Source organism: Paracoccidioides brasiliensis (genome assembly GCF_000150735.1).
Source record: "Paracoccidioides brasiliensis Pb18 unplaced genomic scaffold supercont2.19, whole genome shotgun sequence".
NCBI lineage: Eukaryota > Fungi > Ascomycota > Eurotiomycetes > Onygenales > Ajellomycetaceae > Paracoccidioides > Paracoccidioides brasiliensis.
The window spans coordinates 117,092-134,603 of record NW_011371376.1 but is presented as its reverse complement, the minus strand read 5'-3'; the positions used below and the strand labels follow the sequence as shown (position 1 = coordinate 134,603).

Sequence of the window (17,512 nt, the reverse complement as noted above, 5' to 3'; positions counted from 1 at the left end):
AATAACTGTCAAGGATGAGCAGGCACCAGGCTTCATTTCTAGTCTTTGTATGAGGATTAAAGACTCATTGCAGCTAATGTAATCTATATTGATCACTGCTCCAGCCATTCAGAGAGACAGCAAAAAAGATCTCATGCTCTTTAGAATCAAAATCTTCTAGCCATGTATCTTGCAAATTTCTAGAGTCTGACTGATATATAAGACCTTGCAGCATTGACCTTTCACTGGCTGATATGACAGCTAGCAAAGAGATGAATTCTCTACTCTCATTCTGAATCATGCCTAGCAAGCTCCTGCTCTTAAGCTGCTGTACAGAGACTATTCACTTGCTGATTTGCATGACACTCATAAGAAAGCCCTTCTCATCAAGATTCCACATATTAGATGATCAAATGTTGAATTTTTTGACCTTTTTGTCTAGCTAAGATGCTCAAGCATTAGCAACTCCTCATTAAATTACAGGCAATGTAAATAAAAATCAATCAAATACAAGCTGGAAAAAGTGCTAAAAATACTCAAAATTATCAGCTCTTCTGCATTTTTGATCAATTGCTCATAAATATAGACTTTTGATGTAATTCTTGTGATGTTGACAAAATCTAGAGATTCAATGCTTGTCAATCAGCTTCTGAAGAATTTCTTCAACTAGATTTTGAAGAATTCAAGATGTAGAAGGAAAGCCATGGTCCATAAGATGATTTATATATCAAATAAGCTCTTCCTCTTGAGAGTTTGTAAGTTTCTGTCTATATAGAAAGTCAGCAGTTTCTCAAGACACTGATTTGCCCATAACATGTCACATAAGCATAGTTTGATGAATTCTGTATTTTTTTGCAACAGTAGTATAATTGCCAGTCTCTTGTGAAAGAAATTCAGCCACTGTGAGCTCTACAGCTTCTTTGATTGACATGTTGTAGATGATTGAAGATGGAAGATTGAGTTCAAAAATCAGCTTTTTGAGGCGTGTGTTGTGTGGCAGCGTGTGTTGTGTGGCAGTTTACATTATAGTACAGCAGCCTATAGTGACATTTGAATCAAATAGGTTTTTTTGTGTTTTTCCACTGTAATTACTTAATTCCACTTATAGACACTAATCAATAGAAATTTATATGAAGATTTGTCTGTTGCAGAAACATCTCATTTCATTCTGATTAAGTTAAAAAAAAAAAATTAAATCAAAAAAATCAAAAAACAATCATTTTCATGAATACCATCAAAAAATCAAAATAAAAAATCAAAAAGTGAAAGAAAGTGAATAAAAGATGAAAACAACAAGAAACTACTAATAATCAATTTCATGTTCTGAAATGTGACTGTCTGTCATGATTTGTCACAGCCTCTGCATCAATTTCATATCCCTATCCTGAATGGTAACACGTTTGGCATGGATGGCGCATAGATTTGTCACTAATATCCCATTGATTAGTATAATAATTAGTAGATTAGCTTGTAAAATCCAGTCATTTCTTACTTGTGAATTTATCAACCAAAACCGCCTCTGCAGCCTCCTGCAAAGCCAGAATTGCAGATGCTTGAAATCAAAGATCATCATATATATCTGCTGCAATTTCACAGACAAGACGCTGGAATGGAAGCTTGTGAATAAGAAGCTCAACATCACACTGATAACAGCGAATTTCACAAAGAGCAGTGGCTAAAATAATTAAATTAGATATTCAAATTCAAAAAATCTATGAATATACTTTTACTTACTACCAGCTTTTCAACAATATTGATGTTGAGGTTTCACATGAGCTACATGCTGTCCTGGAGGATGCTTTCCCCTCTTTCTTGCCTTGCTGGCTATATTTTTTTTTTGCCCCTCTCTGTTGACCGCATTTTCTTGCAGTCATTTTGATATGAGTAATTTTTGTGTGAATTTGATAATTCTAGCTGCTTATTTACTGATTAGTATAATAACTAGTATAACAATGAACTGTAGCTCACTTACATTGCTGAAATAAGAACAAAATTTAAAAAATTTCTGCAGAGAAGAGGCGCGTAGAATGAGATGAATGAGAAGATTAAAAGATTAAGAAAGAAAAAGAGCAAAGAGATAAGATCTTTGAAGTGAGTGTGCAGTTATGTGTGTGGTTATGTGCAGTTGATGAATAATACAACAACACAAATATGCTCAAATAGGCAATCAAATGAATGCAACAACACATCACAAGAATATCATCATTGATTTTCAATTCTTTCAATTCTTCTTTCTGCCTTCTCACTACTTCTGCTCTGCTGCCTGTCTGTCTTTTTATTCTATCAATCATTGTATCAATCAACTACTTTCTGCGCCAGATTCTTTGTTTCCCACTTTTAAGATCAGTTTTTTTCTTGTTCTATCAAAATGACACGGCGCGAACCAAAGCCTGGAGCCACAGCTGGCCAGAAATGAAAAGCTGAAGAAGAAATGTTGATTAACCCTCACACAAAAAGAGCAATGAAATGATGGAAAAAAATGAATGAGAAGGAAGCCACTATTGAACAGATGAAGAATGCAGATCGTGCAGCAGTAAATTATCATATTCAATAGTTGAAAAATATCAATGCATTCAGAGAGGCAAATATCAAAGATCAAAAGAAGATGATTGAGGATAAAAGAACAGAGATCATAAATAAAAAATAATTAGCAAATCTTGAAATCTTGTTAATATAAATATTAATAGAATATAGACTTAGCACAGGAATTACAGCATTGATGCTGAAGCAGAGACAGAAAGATATCTTAAAATCAAGTAAAAAGTAAGTTCTATATTCTACTAATCATTATATTAATCATTCTAATGATTTATTACAGACTCGCTGCATGGAATCATTTGTTACATTCTGAGGACACCATGCAAGAAGTGAAATGGCGGCTGGAAGATGAAAAACAGTTTGATAAAGAAAATATGTCAACTGAGAAAGATTTCCAGACTGCGTATGAGAAAGAGATGAAACTGATGAAAAAAGAAGAAAGTCTTGCTGCTGTTTTATACAAGCAGTGGATTCTCTCATGGAAAGATATCAGCAATTCTCTTTTTCAAAAATTCTGACATCATTCTTTCAACAATACTGCCAGTCATCATCAATTTTTTAAAAAAATTTCAAATCAGAAGCTTTCTGTTTTGAAAATGCTGCTTTGTGCAGAACAAATTGACTCAAATTTGACAAAGAAATGATGAAGTGAGCAAAAGACTGAAGATTCAGAAAAGAACATTAATGCTCATAAACAGACTCATAGAGTCTTGAAAGAGAAAATGACTTCAGAGGAATTTATGTAAATGAGATGAAGCTCAGATGAGTGCATGCTTTTTAAGTCTGAAAATTAATTTTTTTTTTTTATGATTATAGCAATCATTCTACTAATTTGTTTTTTGTTGAAAATTTTTTTTATGTTAAAGCAAGCTAACTTACTTAGTTTAGTGCATTGTCTGTTTGTTTTGATTTTTTTATTTACTTTTTTTATGATGTGATGATATTTTCATTCATTCATTCATTCATTTTTTCTTTATTTTAGAATAATGAATACTTTTTCTTTCACTTTCTTTTAAAATACCTTCATCCGGTTATTCATATCTTCTTTCTCACAAAGATATTATTATTAATCTTCATCAACACAATCTAACTCAACAAGATATTATCTCTCAATTGAAACAAGATCATAATCTTGAAGTTAGTCAATCAACTCTTGTTCATTGTCTTTGAAAATGAAACATTAAAAAAATCAAGAAATGAGAAGCTGATAAATCAATTCAAAATCTTATTCAAGAATTGTTTTCATGAGGCTTGCAGAATGCTGATATTCTATCAATTATTCAACAAAAGCATTCTGAGTCTCAACTTTCTATATGTGAGCTTCATCAAATTCAGTAGCAATTGAAACTTCATCAGTGAAGAGATGACTATGAGAATGATGAGATGCAGAAAGAGCTTATATCTACTCTACAGAAAGAGCTTAACAGTGAATTTATTCAGAGTTTTGAAAGAGAATATCTGTATACTTATTTTAGACAGCAAGGGCATAGCATTTCACAATATGTTTTGATTAATATAATGATTAATATAATACTAATAAAATCAGAGATTGTCTATTCAAAACAGTTCAGCTGCTTGATTCAGATGGAATTACATGTTGACTAAATGATCTCCAACGTCACTGAGGATCCTACATTGTTCCTGGACCAAATTATCTTTGGTCTATTGATAGTTATTGCAAGTTTCAACATTGGGGAATTGAAATCTATGCAGCAATTGATGCATATTCTTGATATATAGTATGGATATATATTGGAATCACAAACCGTACCGCTGTTTCTGTTTTTTGACAATTTCTTGATGTTCTTCAAACCACTGATACTTTTCCTCAGGTTATTCGTTCAGATTGAGGAATTGAAACTTCAATGATTGCAGCTGCACAACTCAAACTACATCAGACAACTGATTCAAATGTTTCTTTGAATGAGTGCTATTGATTTGGAACAAGTACACTAAATCAATGAATTGAATCTTGGTGGGGACAACTTGCAAAACAGTTGACAAATTACTGGAGAGTATGAAATTCCATATTCTTGCTATTAATTATTATACTAATCTTTATACTAATCATTTCTCAGTGCTATTTTCTGAATCTCAGTCATGCAGGTCTATATCACACCAATACAGTATTCAATTGTATTGCCTTTCTCGCTATATATATGCCAATTATTCGACAATAGGTGACAAACTATGTGGGAGTCTGGAATAATCATCAAATTCGCACTCAATGTAAATGATCTGATGAGGTATATGAATGGCTCTGGAAGCTCTATTATCATTCTGATAATGCATTACAGCATGGTTTAAAACCAGATTCACAAGTGCTTTCAGAACTTCATATGCATTTTGAAAACTGGGGTATGTAATATCTTCATTACTAATATCTCTGTTGATCTAATATCATAGAAATACTAATACTTGACAGATATTAATGAGTATCTACCACTTGAGATAAAGAATTGATATCAGAATCAGATTTCAAAGTTGGGATTTTCTTCTGAAAGAGTCACTGCTGCAGCTGTCAATGAACAGAGTGAATGTATACATAAGATAATATATCTTCAGCTGCGAAAACTTGTACATGATCATATAAGATCTCAACAAGTTTCTATTCTACAGGAATCTGAAAAGTCAACTGGTGCTTTGAACTGGCTGACAGAGCAATTGCAGGAGCATGAGATGAATTTTGATAATGTGATAGAAATGAAAATCTATGATGAGAATAGTGAGAATAGTGAAGATATCAAGTCTGATATCTCTGCTGAGAATAGTGAGAATCTTAAGTCAGATGTATCACAGATGTAATTAAATTGAATATGAATAAGTATTATACTAAGTATTCTACTAATATTCTCAAGAATATACTTTGTAAGTTTGTTACAATAACAATTATTCTATAAATTTTATATTATAGTGCTATGTGGATTTTGAACTAGATATATATATATACATACAATGTATGTATTCATATACTTGAACACTCTATCATTTGAAAATTATAATCATTTATCATTATATAGTCATATCTAAAGTTATTGACAGTATTAAAATATATATCAATTAACAGTTTTCTTATTTAATTGATACAGTAATATTCTGTTGTGTGTACACTCTTTGAAGATATTATATAATATTACTCATCATGTCTAACACTCTCAAAATGGTTAGCTATCATACTAATCATTATACTAATCAAGTTACTGAAATTCACACATATACACACCTTCTCTCTCTCACTCTCTTACTCTCAAAAACAGATATATATATACACATACTCAAATTTTCCTGTTCTTCTACTCATTGTTTATTATCATCTTGATTTACTTCACTATGTGGACACCATTCTGCCTCAATTGTCCTGGATTTTCTCATGAAGCACACTGTAATAGTGAAGCTGTCTGTTTTTATTATGACAAAGTCAATTCATTCACACTGAAATCCTCTATCATCTCTTCAATAAATGATGAAATCATTGTCATTGAAGATAGTCCCAGTCCTTCAGCTCTGACACTGTCACTCTCTGCCACAATTCTTGATCCTGGACCTCCTCAATGAGCACATCAACTGGTCATTCAAAAAACACAGAAAGTTCAACAAATGACCTCTAATGCCAGTACACCAATTCAATGTACATCATGTATAAAAGAACCTGCAATCAAATCTGAGCTGAATCAACTGTCATCCTTGCGAAAATCCTACAAAATTCTTATTCATATTTGAAAGTGTGAATACAATGACACCAAACTATAAACACACTATAACTGAGAGTCAATTCAAAAAATTTAAAATGAAATCTACTCAGATTGTGTGTTTTTTACAATGAAGGATTTTCTAGAAATCATCACTGCCAGACTTGATACAGCTTGAAAGAATATTCTTACTGTTGTTTCTCCAGTTGATGTATTCATTTCTGCCTCAGTTACAGGAAAGAATGGTGCAGTTATGCTCACTTCTGATGTTTGAATGTTAGATTTGGAAAAGTTATTGAGTTCATTTAAGAAAGCACACTCATCAACCTTAACAACTACAATTATTCACATTTGTCTTGTTATCTATGATGAGTCCAATCACCCCATCAAACAACCATCAGAACTGAAGAATATCAAAGTCAAATCATCATATATCAAAGTCAAAGAAGAGAATATCTCTGTATCAGTGATCAAACATGAACATGCTCTCTCAGTTGATTTACCCATTCTAAATCTTATCAAATGAAGACAGCCGTTCCCAATCCCTACAAAATTCAAAGACAAAGTTAATAAATTGAAGACAATAAAGCTTGAGAAGAATCTATTGTTCAAGTGAGAAAAGCTGAAATCAGAGACAGAGAAGAAAAATGTAAAGAAGAAGATGGAAAACACTGTGACAGAGATGGAAAAAAGTCATTCTAGTAAAATTGAAACACAATCAAACTATCTTGACTTACCAGCAAATGGGACAAGATTTCGGCATCAGCGTCAAGAGTGATTGATAGATTGATTGATAGATTCTTTTGACATCAGAGTTGAGGGTGATTAGTAAAATATTTGATAGATTTTAGTTTACTCTGTAAAGATTGATATTAATGTGAAGAATTGTTTTGCTATTTATTATTCTCATAAGAAGTCTTACTTCTCACAGATCTATTCTTGTCTCTATTCTTATCTCTATTCTTATCTTTATTCTTACCTTCTATTCTTATCTTTATTCTTGCCACTCATGTATTCAATAGAGTCAGAGAAGCTATAATCAACAAGATCTATTTGATTACAAATGAAATGAATATGATTAATGCGTGTTCATGATAACACTAATATAAAAATTATCAAAAAAACCCATTTGACTTAAATGTCACTATAGGCTGCTGTATGTAGTCACAATCACTGCTAGAAGCAGACATATCAACACATGATTTCATTACACCTGCAGTCAATTGAATAATGGAATAATCTTAATTGAATACTTCTCAACTGGAGAAATGGTAGTAAATGAATTGGTCAAATCTCTGAGCACAGTAACATTTCAACAATTTCTTGATTTACTTGATTTTACAGACAGAAAAAGCAAAAATGTCAAAATTTAATGTATGTAGCATGATTTGAATGGATTTGAGAATGACATAGCTAGTTTTTCTTTTTCATATATGGTATTCAAGATCTCACATGATGATGTGAGAGGGGGTGTAGCAGCACCCACCTGGGTGGCGTTGCCCTAGCGACCGCCCCGCCCACACGTGATTGCTTGTATGTAATATAGCAATAATCTAGCTAGCTTCTCTGAACAGAAGGTTCAAGCAGAGAATCATTTTTGAACATTTCTCTCTTCAAAACATTTTAATCAATTCTGATCACATCTTTATAAGCTCTCTTTCATCCCCTCAGGCAGCAAGTCTGATGGTGTGCTAATGCAGCACTGCCAGTGCACTCAGCCCCTCAACACCACTAAATGCATTCTAAGTCTTGACATGCATTTGCTCCTCCATACACTGTCCATTCAAGAGATCTCATCTCCTCACCTCAATTGCCCACTGCACATGTGAACTGAATGACATGGAGCCTTCAAGCTCCTCTACATCAGCAGACAGCTCAAAGAGCAGAAATGTCACATCAATACATCTCAATCTATATGATCTGATGGCTAGCAATCTCCTAGCTGCTCACAAGGCTGAGACACAGAAATCTCATGCAGAAGCACTAGCTGCTGCAAATATGCTTGATCAGATTGAAGAAGATCTAGATGTCATGAAGGCAAAAGATCTATCAAAAGCATTAATTCTTGAAGCTGCTGTGAAGGTATTAGTCAAGAACTGATACAATGAAAGTCTAAAAATAGCTAAGCAGTTCATCACAATCAAGTCTGCTGACTCTATTGATGCAAATGATGCAAAAGCTTCTATCTATGCAAAGACAGCTGTAGACAGCATCAATATAATAAAAACATCAGCAATCATACTGCAGAAACCTCTGCTTAAAAATAATCTCAGAGAAGAAAAAACATTACAAATTCTTGCATGTCTGCCTTCAGATCATCTAGCTCACAAAGCAAGCTCAATTGCTACTCTTAGAAAGCTGAAGACTGAACTTCTGAGGTCTTTGACAGCAGTCATCACAGCAGTTCAAGTTATTTCTTCAGGCATTGTCATCATTTCTAGAAGTTTGCAAGATATGAAGACTCTGCTAGCTCAAAAGAATGTTTTAGCAGCCACTCTCATCAATGCTCAGATAGAGAAGAAAGAACATTGAATCATCTGTCTGATTTCTGAGCTGCTTATAAAGATTAGTGACTATGATGATGAAATTCTGCATCTCTCAGCAGAATTCATGACAGAAGAATTCACACTTCAAATCAGAATCAAGTCTGTCCAGAGTCACTGAACAAAAATACACTATGAAAACCCAACAGCCACTTTTATATTACACTTTTCACAAGAGACAGCAGTAAACCTACCATCAAAAGTAGAACTATATGAATATCAAAGATCAGTGATCAGAAAGACATCTAAGATCAAAATACAACAATGCAGCAAATTCTGAAGATTTCATCAAAAGAGATACTGCTTTCACATCCCTCAATGCAAAAAATGCAGTTCTAAGAATCATGTAAAAGAAAATTCATTCTGTCATAATAAGAATGAAGCATGTGAATACCTCAATTGCTGCACTAACTGTCTTGAATTACATGTCACAGATGATTCATCCTGCTCCATCAGATCAGAGATAAAGAATGAGACTGTTCAAAGACACTCAAGAAATTAGCTGAGAAATATCTGCAATGCACAGAGTAAGACATATTTGATCAAGACAAATAACAGCAAATGCAGTGATTGAGAATCATCAGCAGATCTGAGATTGAATGATTCTACTGAGTGTAGATCTAATCTCACACTGACATCAAACACAGCATCAAGCACAGCATTGAGCACAGCATCAGACACAGCATTAGACATGATGCTCAACTCAACATCAAATGCAACACTCAACATATCATCTCACACAACAACACTCTTCTTTCAGCTACTCAATGAAGAAGAACTCTAGATCTTCACAATTCCTGCAGATTATACAAGTCAATGTAGAAAAAGAGAGCTCAGCACACAAGACAGCTCTCAATCTAATGTTTAAAAGAAAGACTGACATTCTTCTCATACAGAAACTCTGAATTCACAGAAATTTAAGTCAACACATCTTCAAAAAACATCCAGCATTCAACTGCTTTGCCCCAATTGAAAAGTGAGACAGAAAGTCACAGGTCTTCATCTATGTGTGTAAATACTCACAAATCTATGCTCATGCAGTCCCAGGCCTCTGAGTAGAAAACCAGAACATTCACATGCTGCACATACAGACCTGGGATCTACAGCTTCAGACAGTCAACATATACAATGCATCTTCAGACACAGAGGATTCTGAACAAGATGTGGACTGTCTTCTCTTCTGATCTGTCTCAGCACTTCTGTTACTCCTCACTGGCAACCTCAATATCAAGCACCCTGTGTGGCAACCAGAAGTGTCTTCAAGCATGTGAGTGGAATCATTTCTGCAATGAATCATGAATTTCAACTTTACTCTCATCATGAATCTAGACACCTCCACACATGGGCAAAACATGATAGACCTGGCCTGGGCCATCTCAGAATTAGTTATCAAAAAAGTGGACACACAGATGAACAGATCTCTTTACACCTCCTCTGATCATCAGACTCTTCTCATCAAAATCAGTCTTTCACAGAGTGCAAGGCCTGACAGACTATCTCATTTTTTCTGTCTTGACACCATGGATGAGAAGGTTTTTAATCAGATGCTGAAGGTCTATAAGTCAAAACTAGATAAACTATGTGATATCTCAGAGTATCTCAATACAGATCAGCTGAATGCTCTGACTAAAGATATCATAGATGCACTAATAGCTTCTCTGAAAAGTTCCATCAAGAAGAGCACTGAGCAAGACACAGGTCAGCCATGGTGAAATGAGAACTGTCAGAAAGCAGTGATAACACTACATTGTGCACAGCACCTAGACTCTAGTTTTTTATGAGAAGCAAAAAGCAATGTAGTCAGAATCATCAGAAAAGTCAAGAGAGAATACTGGCAAGACAAGATAGCAGAGGCCTCAGTGAGAAAAGATATCTTTAAGATAATCAGATGAGTCTATTCAACTTACTCTTTTTATTCCCCTTCTCTTGTAGATGAAGAGACTGAGTGAACATGAACAACTTCTAGAGAGAAAAGAGACCTTCTGCAATGAGTGCTTTTACAGAAGGCTGCAAGCAGAGAGAATATTCCAGTTAACTGGTTCAATTCATCATCTGTCAAATTATCATTTTCTATTGTCTCAGCACATGAGATACAAAGTTCTCTGCTGAACATGGGTAATACCACTTCAGGAACTGATGGAGTGCCAACAGAGGTGCTATGAAAGATATAATCACATATTAAGATATTGATGAAAAGACTGTTCAGAGTCTGTCTTAGAGTTGGCTGGCACTCAATCTTCTTTCAAGATGTCACACTGGTTGTGCTGTCTAAGGTCAACAGACATTCAACACTTCTGTGATCCTACAGGCTTATAGCCCTTCTCTCAATGTTGAGGAAGGGACTGAAATGCCTGGTAGCTCATAGACTGGTCTGAACAGCTATACAAGAGAAGATTGTCCACTCTCAGCACTTAGAAGCTCTCTCTGAGCAGACTGCCTCAGACCTAGTGACAGCAATGATTCATGATATAGAGGAAGCCTGGGCTCATAGAAAAGTAGTCTCTCTTCTTACTCTGAACATCAAGAGTGCTTTTGATGCTGTACTTAGAGAAAGAATGCTGTGAAGATTGCAAGAGCAAGACTGATTATCAAATTTAATTAAATGAGTAAAAAGCTTCATGATAGAATGCACAGACAGGATTAGATTGAATGAACTTTTGAAAGAGCTCTTTGATATCTCAGCAGAGCTTTCACAAGGCTCATCAGTCTCATCTATTCTATTCATGCTGTTTATTCAGTCTCTGTTTTTTCTAGAAACTATTCAAAGAAGACATACATGCTCAGACTACACACATGATCTAGAACTGCTTAGTGCTGGAATCATTCTTGAAGAAAATATTGTTACTCTTCAGAAGAATTTCAAGTTGCTAAATGATTGAGTCAGCAAAGAAGAACTAACATTTGATTTTGTCAAAACTGAGATAGCACACTTCACACAGTGCAGAATTCTTTCAAACCTCTCAATTGATTTTGAAACAACATCTGACACTCACTCTATTACAGCAAATGCAGTGAAAAGCTTCATAAGATATCTAGAAATCTGACTAGATAGAAAACTGAGCTTCAAGAAACACATGGAGACCATGGCAGCTAAGGCATGACAGATGTCTAATGACATACAGGCACTAAGCAACACAGCAAGAGGCATCTCAGTACAACTGCTTAGACAATTCATTCAGATCTGTGTGCTCTCTGTGCTTTGCTATGAAGCAGAGGCCTGGTGGTCTGAAGTCACATGAATGAAGAAGGGAAAGAAAATCTTCAATTGAATGAATTGTCTAGTCAGAAAGATAGATCTAGTTCTTAGAGATGCTTTGTGAGAGGCACTGTCAGTCTACAAGATCACACTCATTTCAGCTCTACATTGTGAGCTAGAAATCATGTCAATGAAAGAGACACTAGACAACTGATGTGCTGTATTTGCAGTAAGAATCAAAAAGCTTGACAAGAGGCATCTGCTAGTGAGATACTCTAATAAAGTAGCTATCATCAAGCTCTATACCATACATCTGTCTAGAGTGTCCAGTCATGCTAATGAGATAGAAGTATATAATTCTCTACTCACATTCTCTTGAATAAGATTTCTCAAAAAAGAAGATCTGCAGATTGAGTATGAGACAGACTGCACAAAGAAATAGACAGCATAAGACTTTAAGAGCTGGCTACAACAACACAATCCCCTGGATCTGGTGATGTTTATCAATGATTCACAGATAGAGCGCCCTCAGTGCATGACTAGTGCAGATGATTGATGCAGAATGAGCTATATGCTGAGGTAGTAAATATCATCTAATCTTCACAGAAATCCTGTCAATGAATAAAGCAGAGGTCTTTGATGCAAAGACAATGACAGCTCTGCAGAGTCTAAAGAAAGTCATCATTTCATCTCAGATGAAGTTTATCAGTAACATCTATATTTGTCTAGACAATTTGAAGATAGCATGAGCACTTGAATCTGTGTCAAACACCTCTAGTCAACAGGTCTTCATGCAGTTTCTGAAAGTCATAAAGGTCTGGCAGAGCAGAGATAGGCTCTTATTGATCACTCAGAGCAGAATGATCATTAGATGAGTCCCAGACCACACAGACATGACTGATAATGAAAAAACAGATCTTGAAGCCAAAGCAGCTGCAGCACAGACAGCAAATGCAAGCATGATATCTCAATCTGACAGCATAGACACTCTAGCTTATATAGAGTAACATACTATGGAACAAACCACACAGGTCTTTGAGAACTACTGGGTCAAAAATCAGCTCAAATGCTATATGAAGCTGGAGATCTCACTAAAGAGAGTCTCAACAGAGGTAAAACTTTCACACTTCACATTAGAAAAGCTCTATGCTGTCTGATCAGATCATGAAGACTTTGCAGTCTATTACAGTCACCTTAAGCATGAAGATGCAGAGTGCTACTGCTGGTGTGAACATAGCAAAATCTCAGAACATTTCTACTATTGCACTCTTGCAAGAAAAGCAGCAAAGCAGTGCTGGTCTATCTACAATCTCTGCAAGATACTGACAACCTCACATGAGGCTCTAGAATTCAATAACTGACTAAGAGAAACAGTCTTTTATCAGAATATCTGTTCAATATGCTGTCATGCACCTTCAGATCAGATTTCACAGTTCATTCTCTTCTCTGTCTTGTCTCTGTCTTTCTCATTATTTTCTTCTTCTTTCTCTCTTTTCTTCTCTTTCTTTTCTTTCTTGTCTTTCTTTCTATCTATCTTCTCTATCTTTCTTTCACAAATCTAAAACCTCTCAAAACCTCTGCTCTATGATAATTGACTCATGGGCTCTGCTGATACAGCAATACACAACTCTTTTGTCTTATTTATAAGATAGCTACTAGATAGGTAGTCATCTACAGATGCAGCTCTACCCATCTTATAGTTTGACACAGACTCTACTAGATCACATGCCCATAAGGCACATGGACTAACCAGGCGTTAAATAAAAACACACACATACACACACACACATAGAAGGTTCAATCATTTCACAGGTTATAATTCACGCAGGCCCCAGCACTCTCTTTCATTGATGATTTCCTTGATGTAGAGTACTCTAATCTACTGCTTGGCAATCAAAAAACTATGAATATGTTTTAATCAATCTTGATCACATCTTTATAAGCTCTCTTCTATTCTCTCAGACAGCAAGTCTGATGATATGTCAACACAGTGCTGTCAGTGTACCTAGCCCCTCAACAACATTGAATGCATTCTGGGTCTTGATGTGCATTTGCTCTTTCATACACTGATCACTCAGAAGACTTCATCTCTTCATCTCAATCATCTGCTGCACAAGTGAACTGAATGACATGAAGTCTTCAAGCTTCTCTACATCAGCAAATAACTTAAAAAGCATAAATATCATATCAATATATCTCAATCTATATGACTCAATAGCTAGTGAGCTTCTAGCCACTCATGAGGCTGAGGTACAGAAATCTCATGCAGAAGCACTAGCTGTTGCAAATATGCTTGATTGAATTAAAAAAGACTTAGATAACATGAAGACAAAAGAATCTATCAAAAGCACTAACTCTTGAAGTTGTCATGAAGATATTAGTCAAGAACTGATACATTGAAAGTCTAGAAACAGCAAAGTAGTTCATCACAATCAAGTCTACTAACTTCACTAATACCACTGATATAAAAGCTTCTATTTATATAAAAACAGCTGCAAATAGTACTAATATAGTAAAAATATCAGCAATTATACTGTAGAAATCTCTACTTAAAAATAATCTCAGAGAAGAAAAAACATTATGAATTCTTACGTATTTGTCTTTAGATCATCTAGCTCATAAAGCAAGCTCAATCATTACTTTTAGAAAGCTGAAGACTGAATTTTCAGAGATTTTTGACAGCAGTCATCACAGCAGTTTAAGTCATCTTTATAGATATTATCATCATCTTTAGAAGCTTATAAGATATGAAGACTCTGCTAGTTAAAAAAAATAATGTAGCAGTTACTCTCATTAATGCTTAGATAGAGAAGAAAGAATATTGAATTATCTATCTGATTTCTAAGCTGCTCATGAAAATTAATGACTATAATGAAACTCTGCATCTATCAGCAGAATTCATAACAGAATAATTCACACTTCAAATTAAAATTAAGTCTGTTTAGAGTTATTAAGTAAAAATATACTCTGAAAACTCAACAGTTACTCTTATATTATACTTTTTACAAAAGACAGCAGCAAATCTGTCATCAAAAGTAATACTATATAAATATTAAAAATCAATAATTAAAAAGATATTTAAGATCAAAATACAACAATGCAGCAGATGCTGAGATTTTATTAAGAAAGATACTGTTTCTATATTTCTCACTGCAAAAAATACAGCTTTATGAATTAGATAAAAGAAAATCTAATCTGTCATAAGAAGGATAAAATATGTAAATATGTCAATTGCTATATTAACTATTTTAAATCACATATCATAGATAAATTGTCTTGTTCTATTAAATTAAAAATAAAAAATAAATATATTTAAAAATATTTAAAAAATCAGTTGAGGAATATCTGCAATGTACAGAATAAGACATATTTGATTAAAACAAATAACATCAAATGCAGTAATTGTAATTCATCAGTAGATCTAACTTTGAATGACTCTACTGAGTGTAAATCTAATCTTATATGAACATTAAATATAGCATCAAATGCAGTATTAAGCAAAGTATCAGACACAGCATTAAATATAATGCTCAACTTAACATTTAATGCAATATTCAACACAAAATCTCATGCAACAACATCTTTCTTTCAGCTGCTTAATGAAGAAAAACTTTAGATCTTTAAAATTTCTGCAGATTATGCAGATCAACAGAGAAAAAGAAAGTTCAGCATATAAGACAGCTCTGAATCTAGTGTTTGAAAGAAAGGCTAATATTCTTCTCATATAGAAGCTCTGAATTTATAGAAATCTAAGCTGATATATCTCTAAAAAGCACTCAGCATTCAATTACTTTATCTCAATTGAAAAGTAAGATAGAAAGTCATGAATTCTCATCTATGTGCATAAGCATTCATAATTTCATACTCATGTAGTCTCTGACCTCTAGATAGAAAACTGAGATATTTACATGCTGTATATATATATCTGAGATCTATAGCTTCATATAGTCAACATATACAATACATTCTCAGATGTAGAGAATTCTGAATAAAATATCAGCTATCTTCTCTGCTGATTTATCTCAGCAATTTCTTTACTTTTTGCTGATAATTTCAATATCAAGCATTCTACATGACAATCAGAGATGTCTTCAAGTATATAAGTAGAATTATTTCTGCAATGAATCATGAATTTTAACTTTACTCTCATCATGAACTCAGACACCTCCACATATAGGCATAACATGCTAAACCTAGTCTGAGCCATTCTAGAATTAGTTATCAAAGAAGTGAACACATAGATGAACAGATTTCTTTACACTTTCTCTGATCATCAGACTCTTCTCATCAAAATCAGCCTTTCATGAGATGCAAGATCTGATAGATCATTTCATCATTTTTGTCTTGACATCATGAATGAGAAGGTCTTTAATCATATGCTGAAGGTCTATAAGTTAAAATTAGACAAACTATGTGATATTTCAGAGTATCTTAGTACAGATCAGCTGAATGCTCTGACTCAGAGTATTACAGATGCACTAGTAGCTTTTTTAAAAAACTTTATCAAGAAGAGCACTGACCAAGACACAGATCAGTCACGATGAAATAAGAACTGTCAGAAAGCAGTGACAATACTACATTAAGCACAGCATATAAATTCTAGATTTTTATAAGAAGCAAAAGATAATATAGTCAGAATTTCAAAAAAGTCAAGAGAGGATATTAATAAGATAAGATAGCAGAGACCTCAGCAGAAAAAGATATCTTTATAATAATCAAATAAGCTCATTCAACTGACTTCTTTAATTTTTCCTCTTTTGTAGATGAAGAGACTGGACTAGTATAAATAAGCTCTAGATAGAAAAGAGATTTTCTGTAATAAGTGCTCTTACAGAAGACTGCAAGCAAAGAGAATATCTCAGTTAGCTGATCTGATATATCATCAGTCAAATTATCATTTTCTGTTGCCTCAGCATATGAGATATAAAACTTTCTACTTAACACAGGTAATATCACTTCAGAAACTGATGAAGTGCCATCAGAGATACTACAAAAGACATGATCATATATTAAATTATTAGTAAAAAGACTGTTCAGAGTCTGTCTTAAAGTTGACTGATATTCAATCTTTTTTTGAGAAGTCATGCTGGTTGTGCTGTCTAAGATCAACAGAAGTTCAACACTTCCGCAATTTTACAGATTTATAGTTCTTCTCTCAATGTTGAGAAAGAGACTGAAATATTTGATAGCTCATAAACTGATCTGAACAACTATACAAAAGAAGATTATCTACTCTCAGCACTTTAAAGCTCTCTCTAAATGAATTATCTCAGATCTAGTAACAGTAATAATTTATGATATAGAGAAAGTCTGAATTTATGAAAGAGTAATCTCTCTTCTTACTCTGAATATCAAGAACATCTTTGATACTGTACTTAGAGAAAAAATACTGCAGAGACTACAAGAACAAAACTGATTATCAAATTTAATTAAATGAGTATAAAGCATCATGACAGAATGTACAGATAGAATTGGAATAAATAAACTTCTAAGAGATCTTTTTGATATCTCAGCAGAGCTTTTACAAGACTTATTAGTTTCATTTATTTTATTCATGCTGTTTATTC

General features: G+C 33.9%; 3 protein-coding genes across 3 annotated transcripts; all 3 read left to right on the top strand.

Moving 5' to 3' along the window:
* Positions 1-2,698: 2,698 nt before the first annotated feature.
* On the top strand, positions 2,699-3,035 carry PADG_12486 (uncharacterized protein; the record flags this gene model as incomplete). Its single annotated transcript, XM_010765561.1, has 2 exons — positions 2,699-2,742; positions 2,798-3,035. 2 exons carry the CDS (start codon positions 2,699-2,701, stop codon positions 3,033-3,035), a joined length of 282 nt encoding a protein of 93 aa, XP_010763863.1.
* A 1,672-nt stretch (positions 3,036-4,707) lies between these two features.
* Positions 4,708-5,322, top strand: PADG_12485 (uncharacterized protein; the record flags this gene model as incomplete). Its single annotated transcript, XM_010765560.1, has 4 exons — positions 4,708-4,746; positions 4,815-4,875; positions 4,943-4,952; positions 5,022-5,322. 4 exons carry the CDS (start codon positions 4,708-4,710, stop codon positions 5,320-5,322), a joined length of 411 nt encoding a protein of 136 aa, XP_010763862.1.
* Positions 5,323-8,045: 2,723 nt separating this feature from the next.
* On the top strand, positions 8,046-8,738 carry PADG_12484 (uncharacterized protein; the record flags this gene model as incomplete). The annotated part of the gene is made up of 2 exons (XM_010765559.1): positions 8,046-8,288; positions 8,337-8,738. 2 exons carry the CDS (start codon positions 8,046-8,048, stop codon positions 8,736-8,738), a joined length of 645 nt encoding a protein of 214 aa, XP_010763861.1.
* Between the last annotated feature and the right edge of the window lie 8,774 nt (positions 8,739-17,512).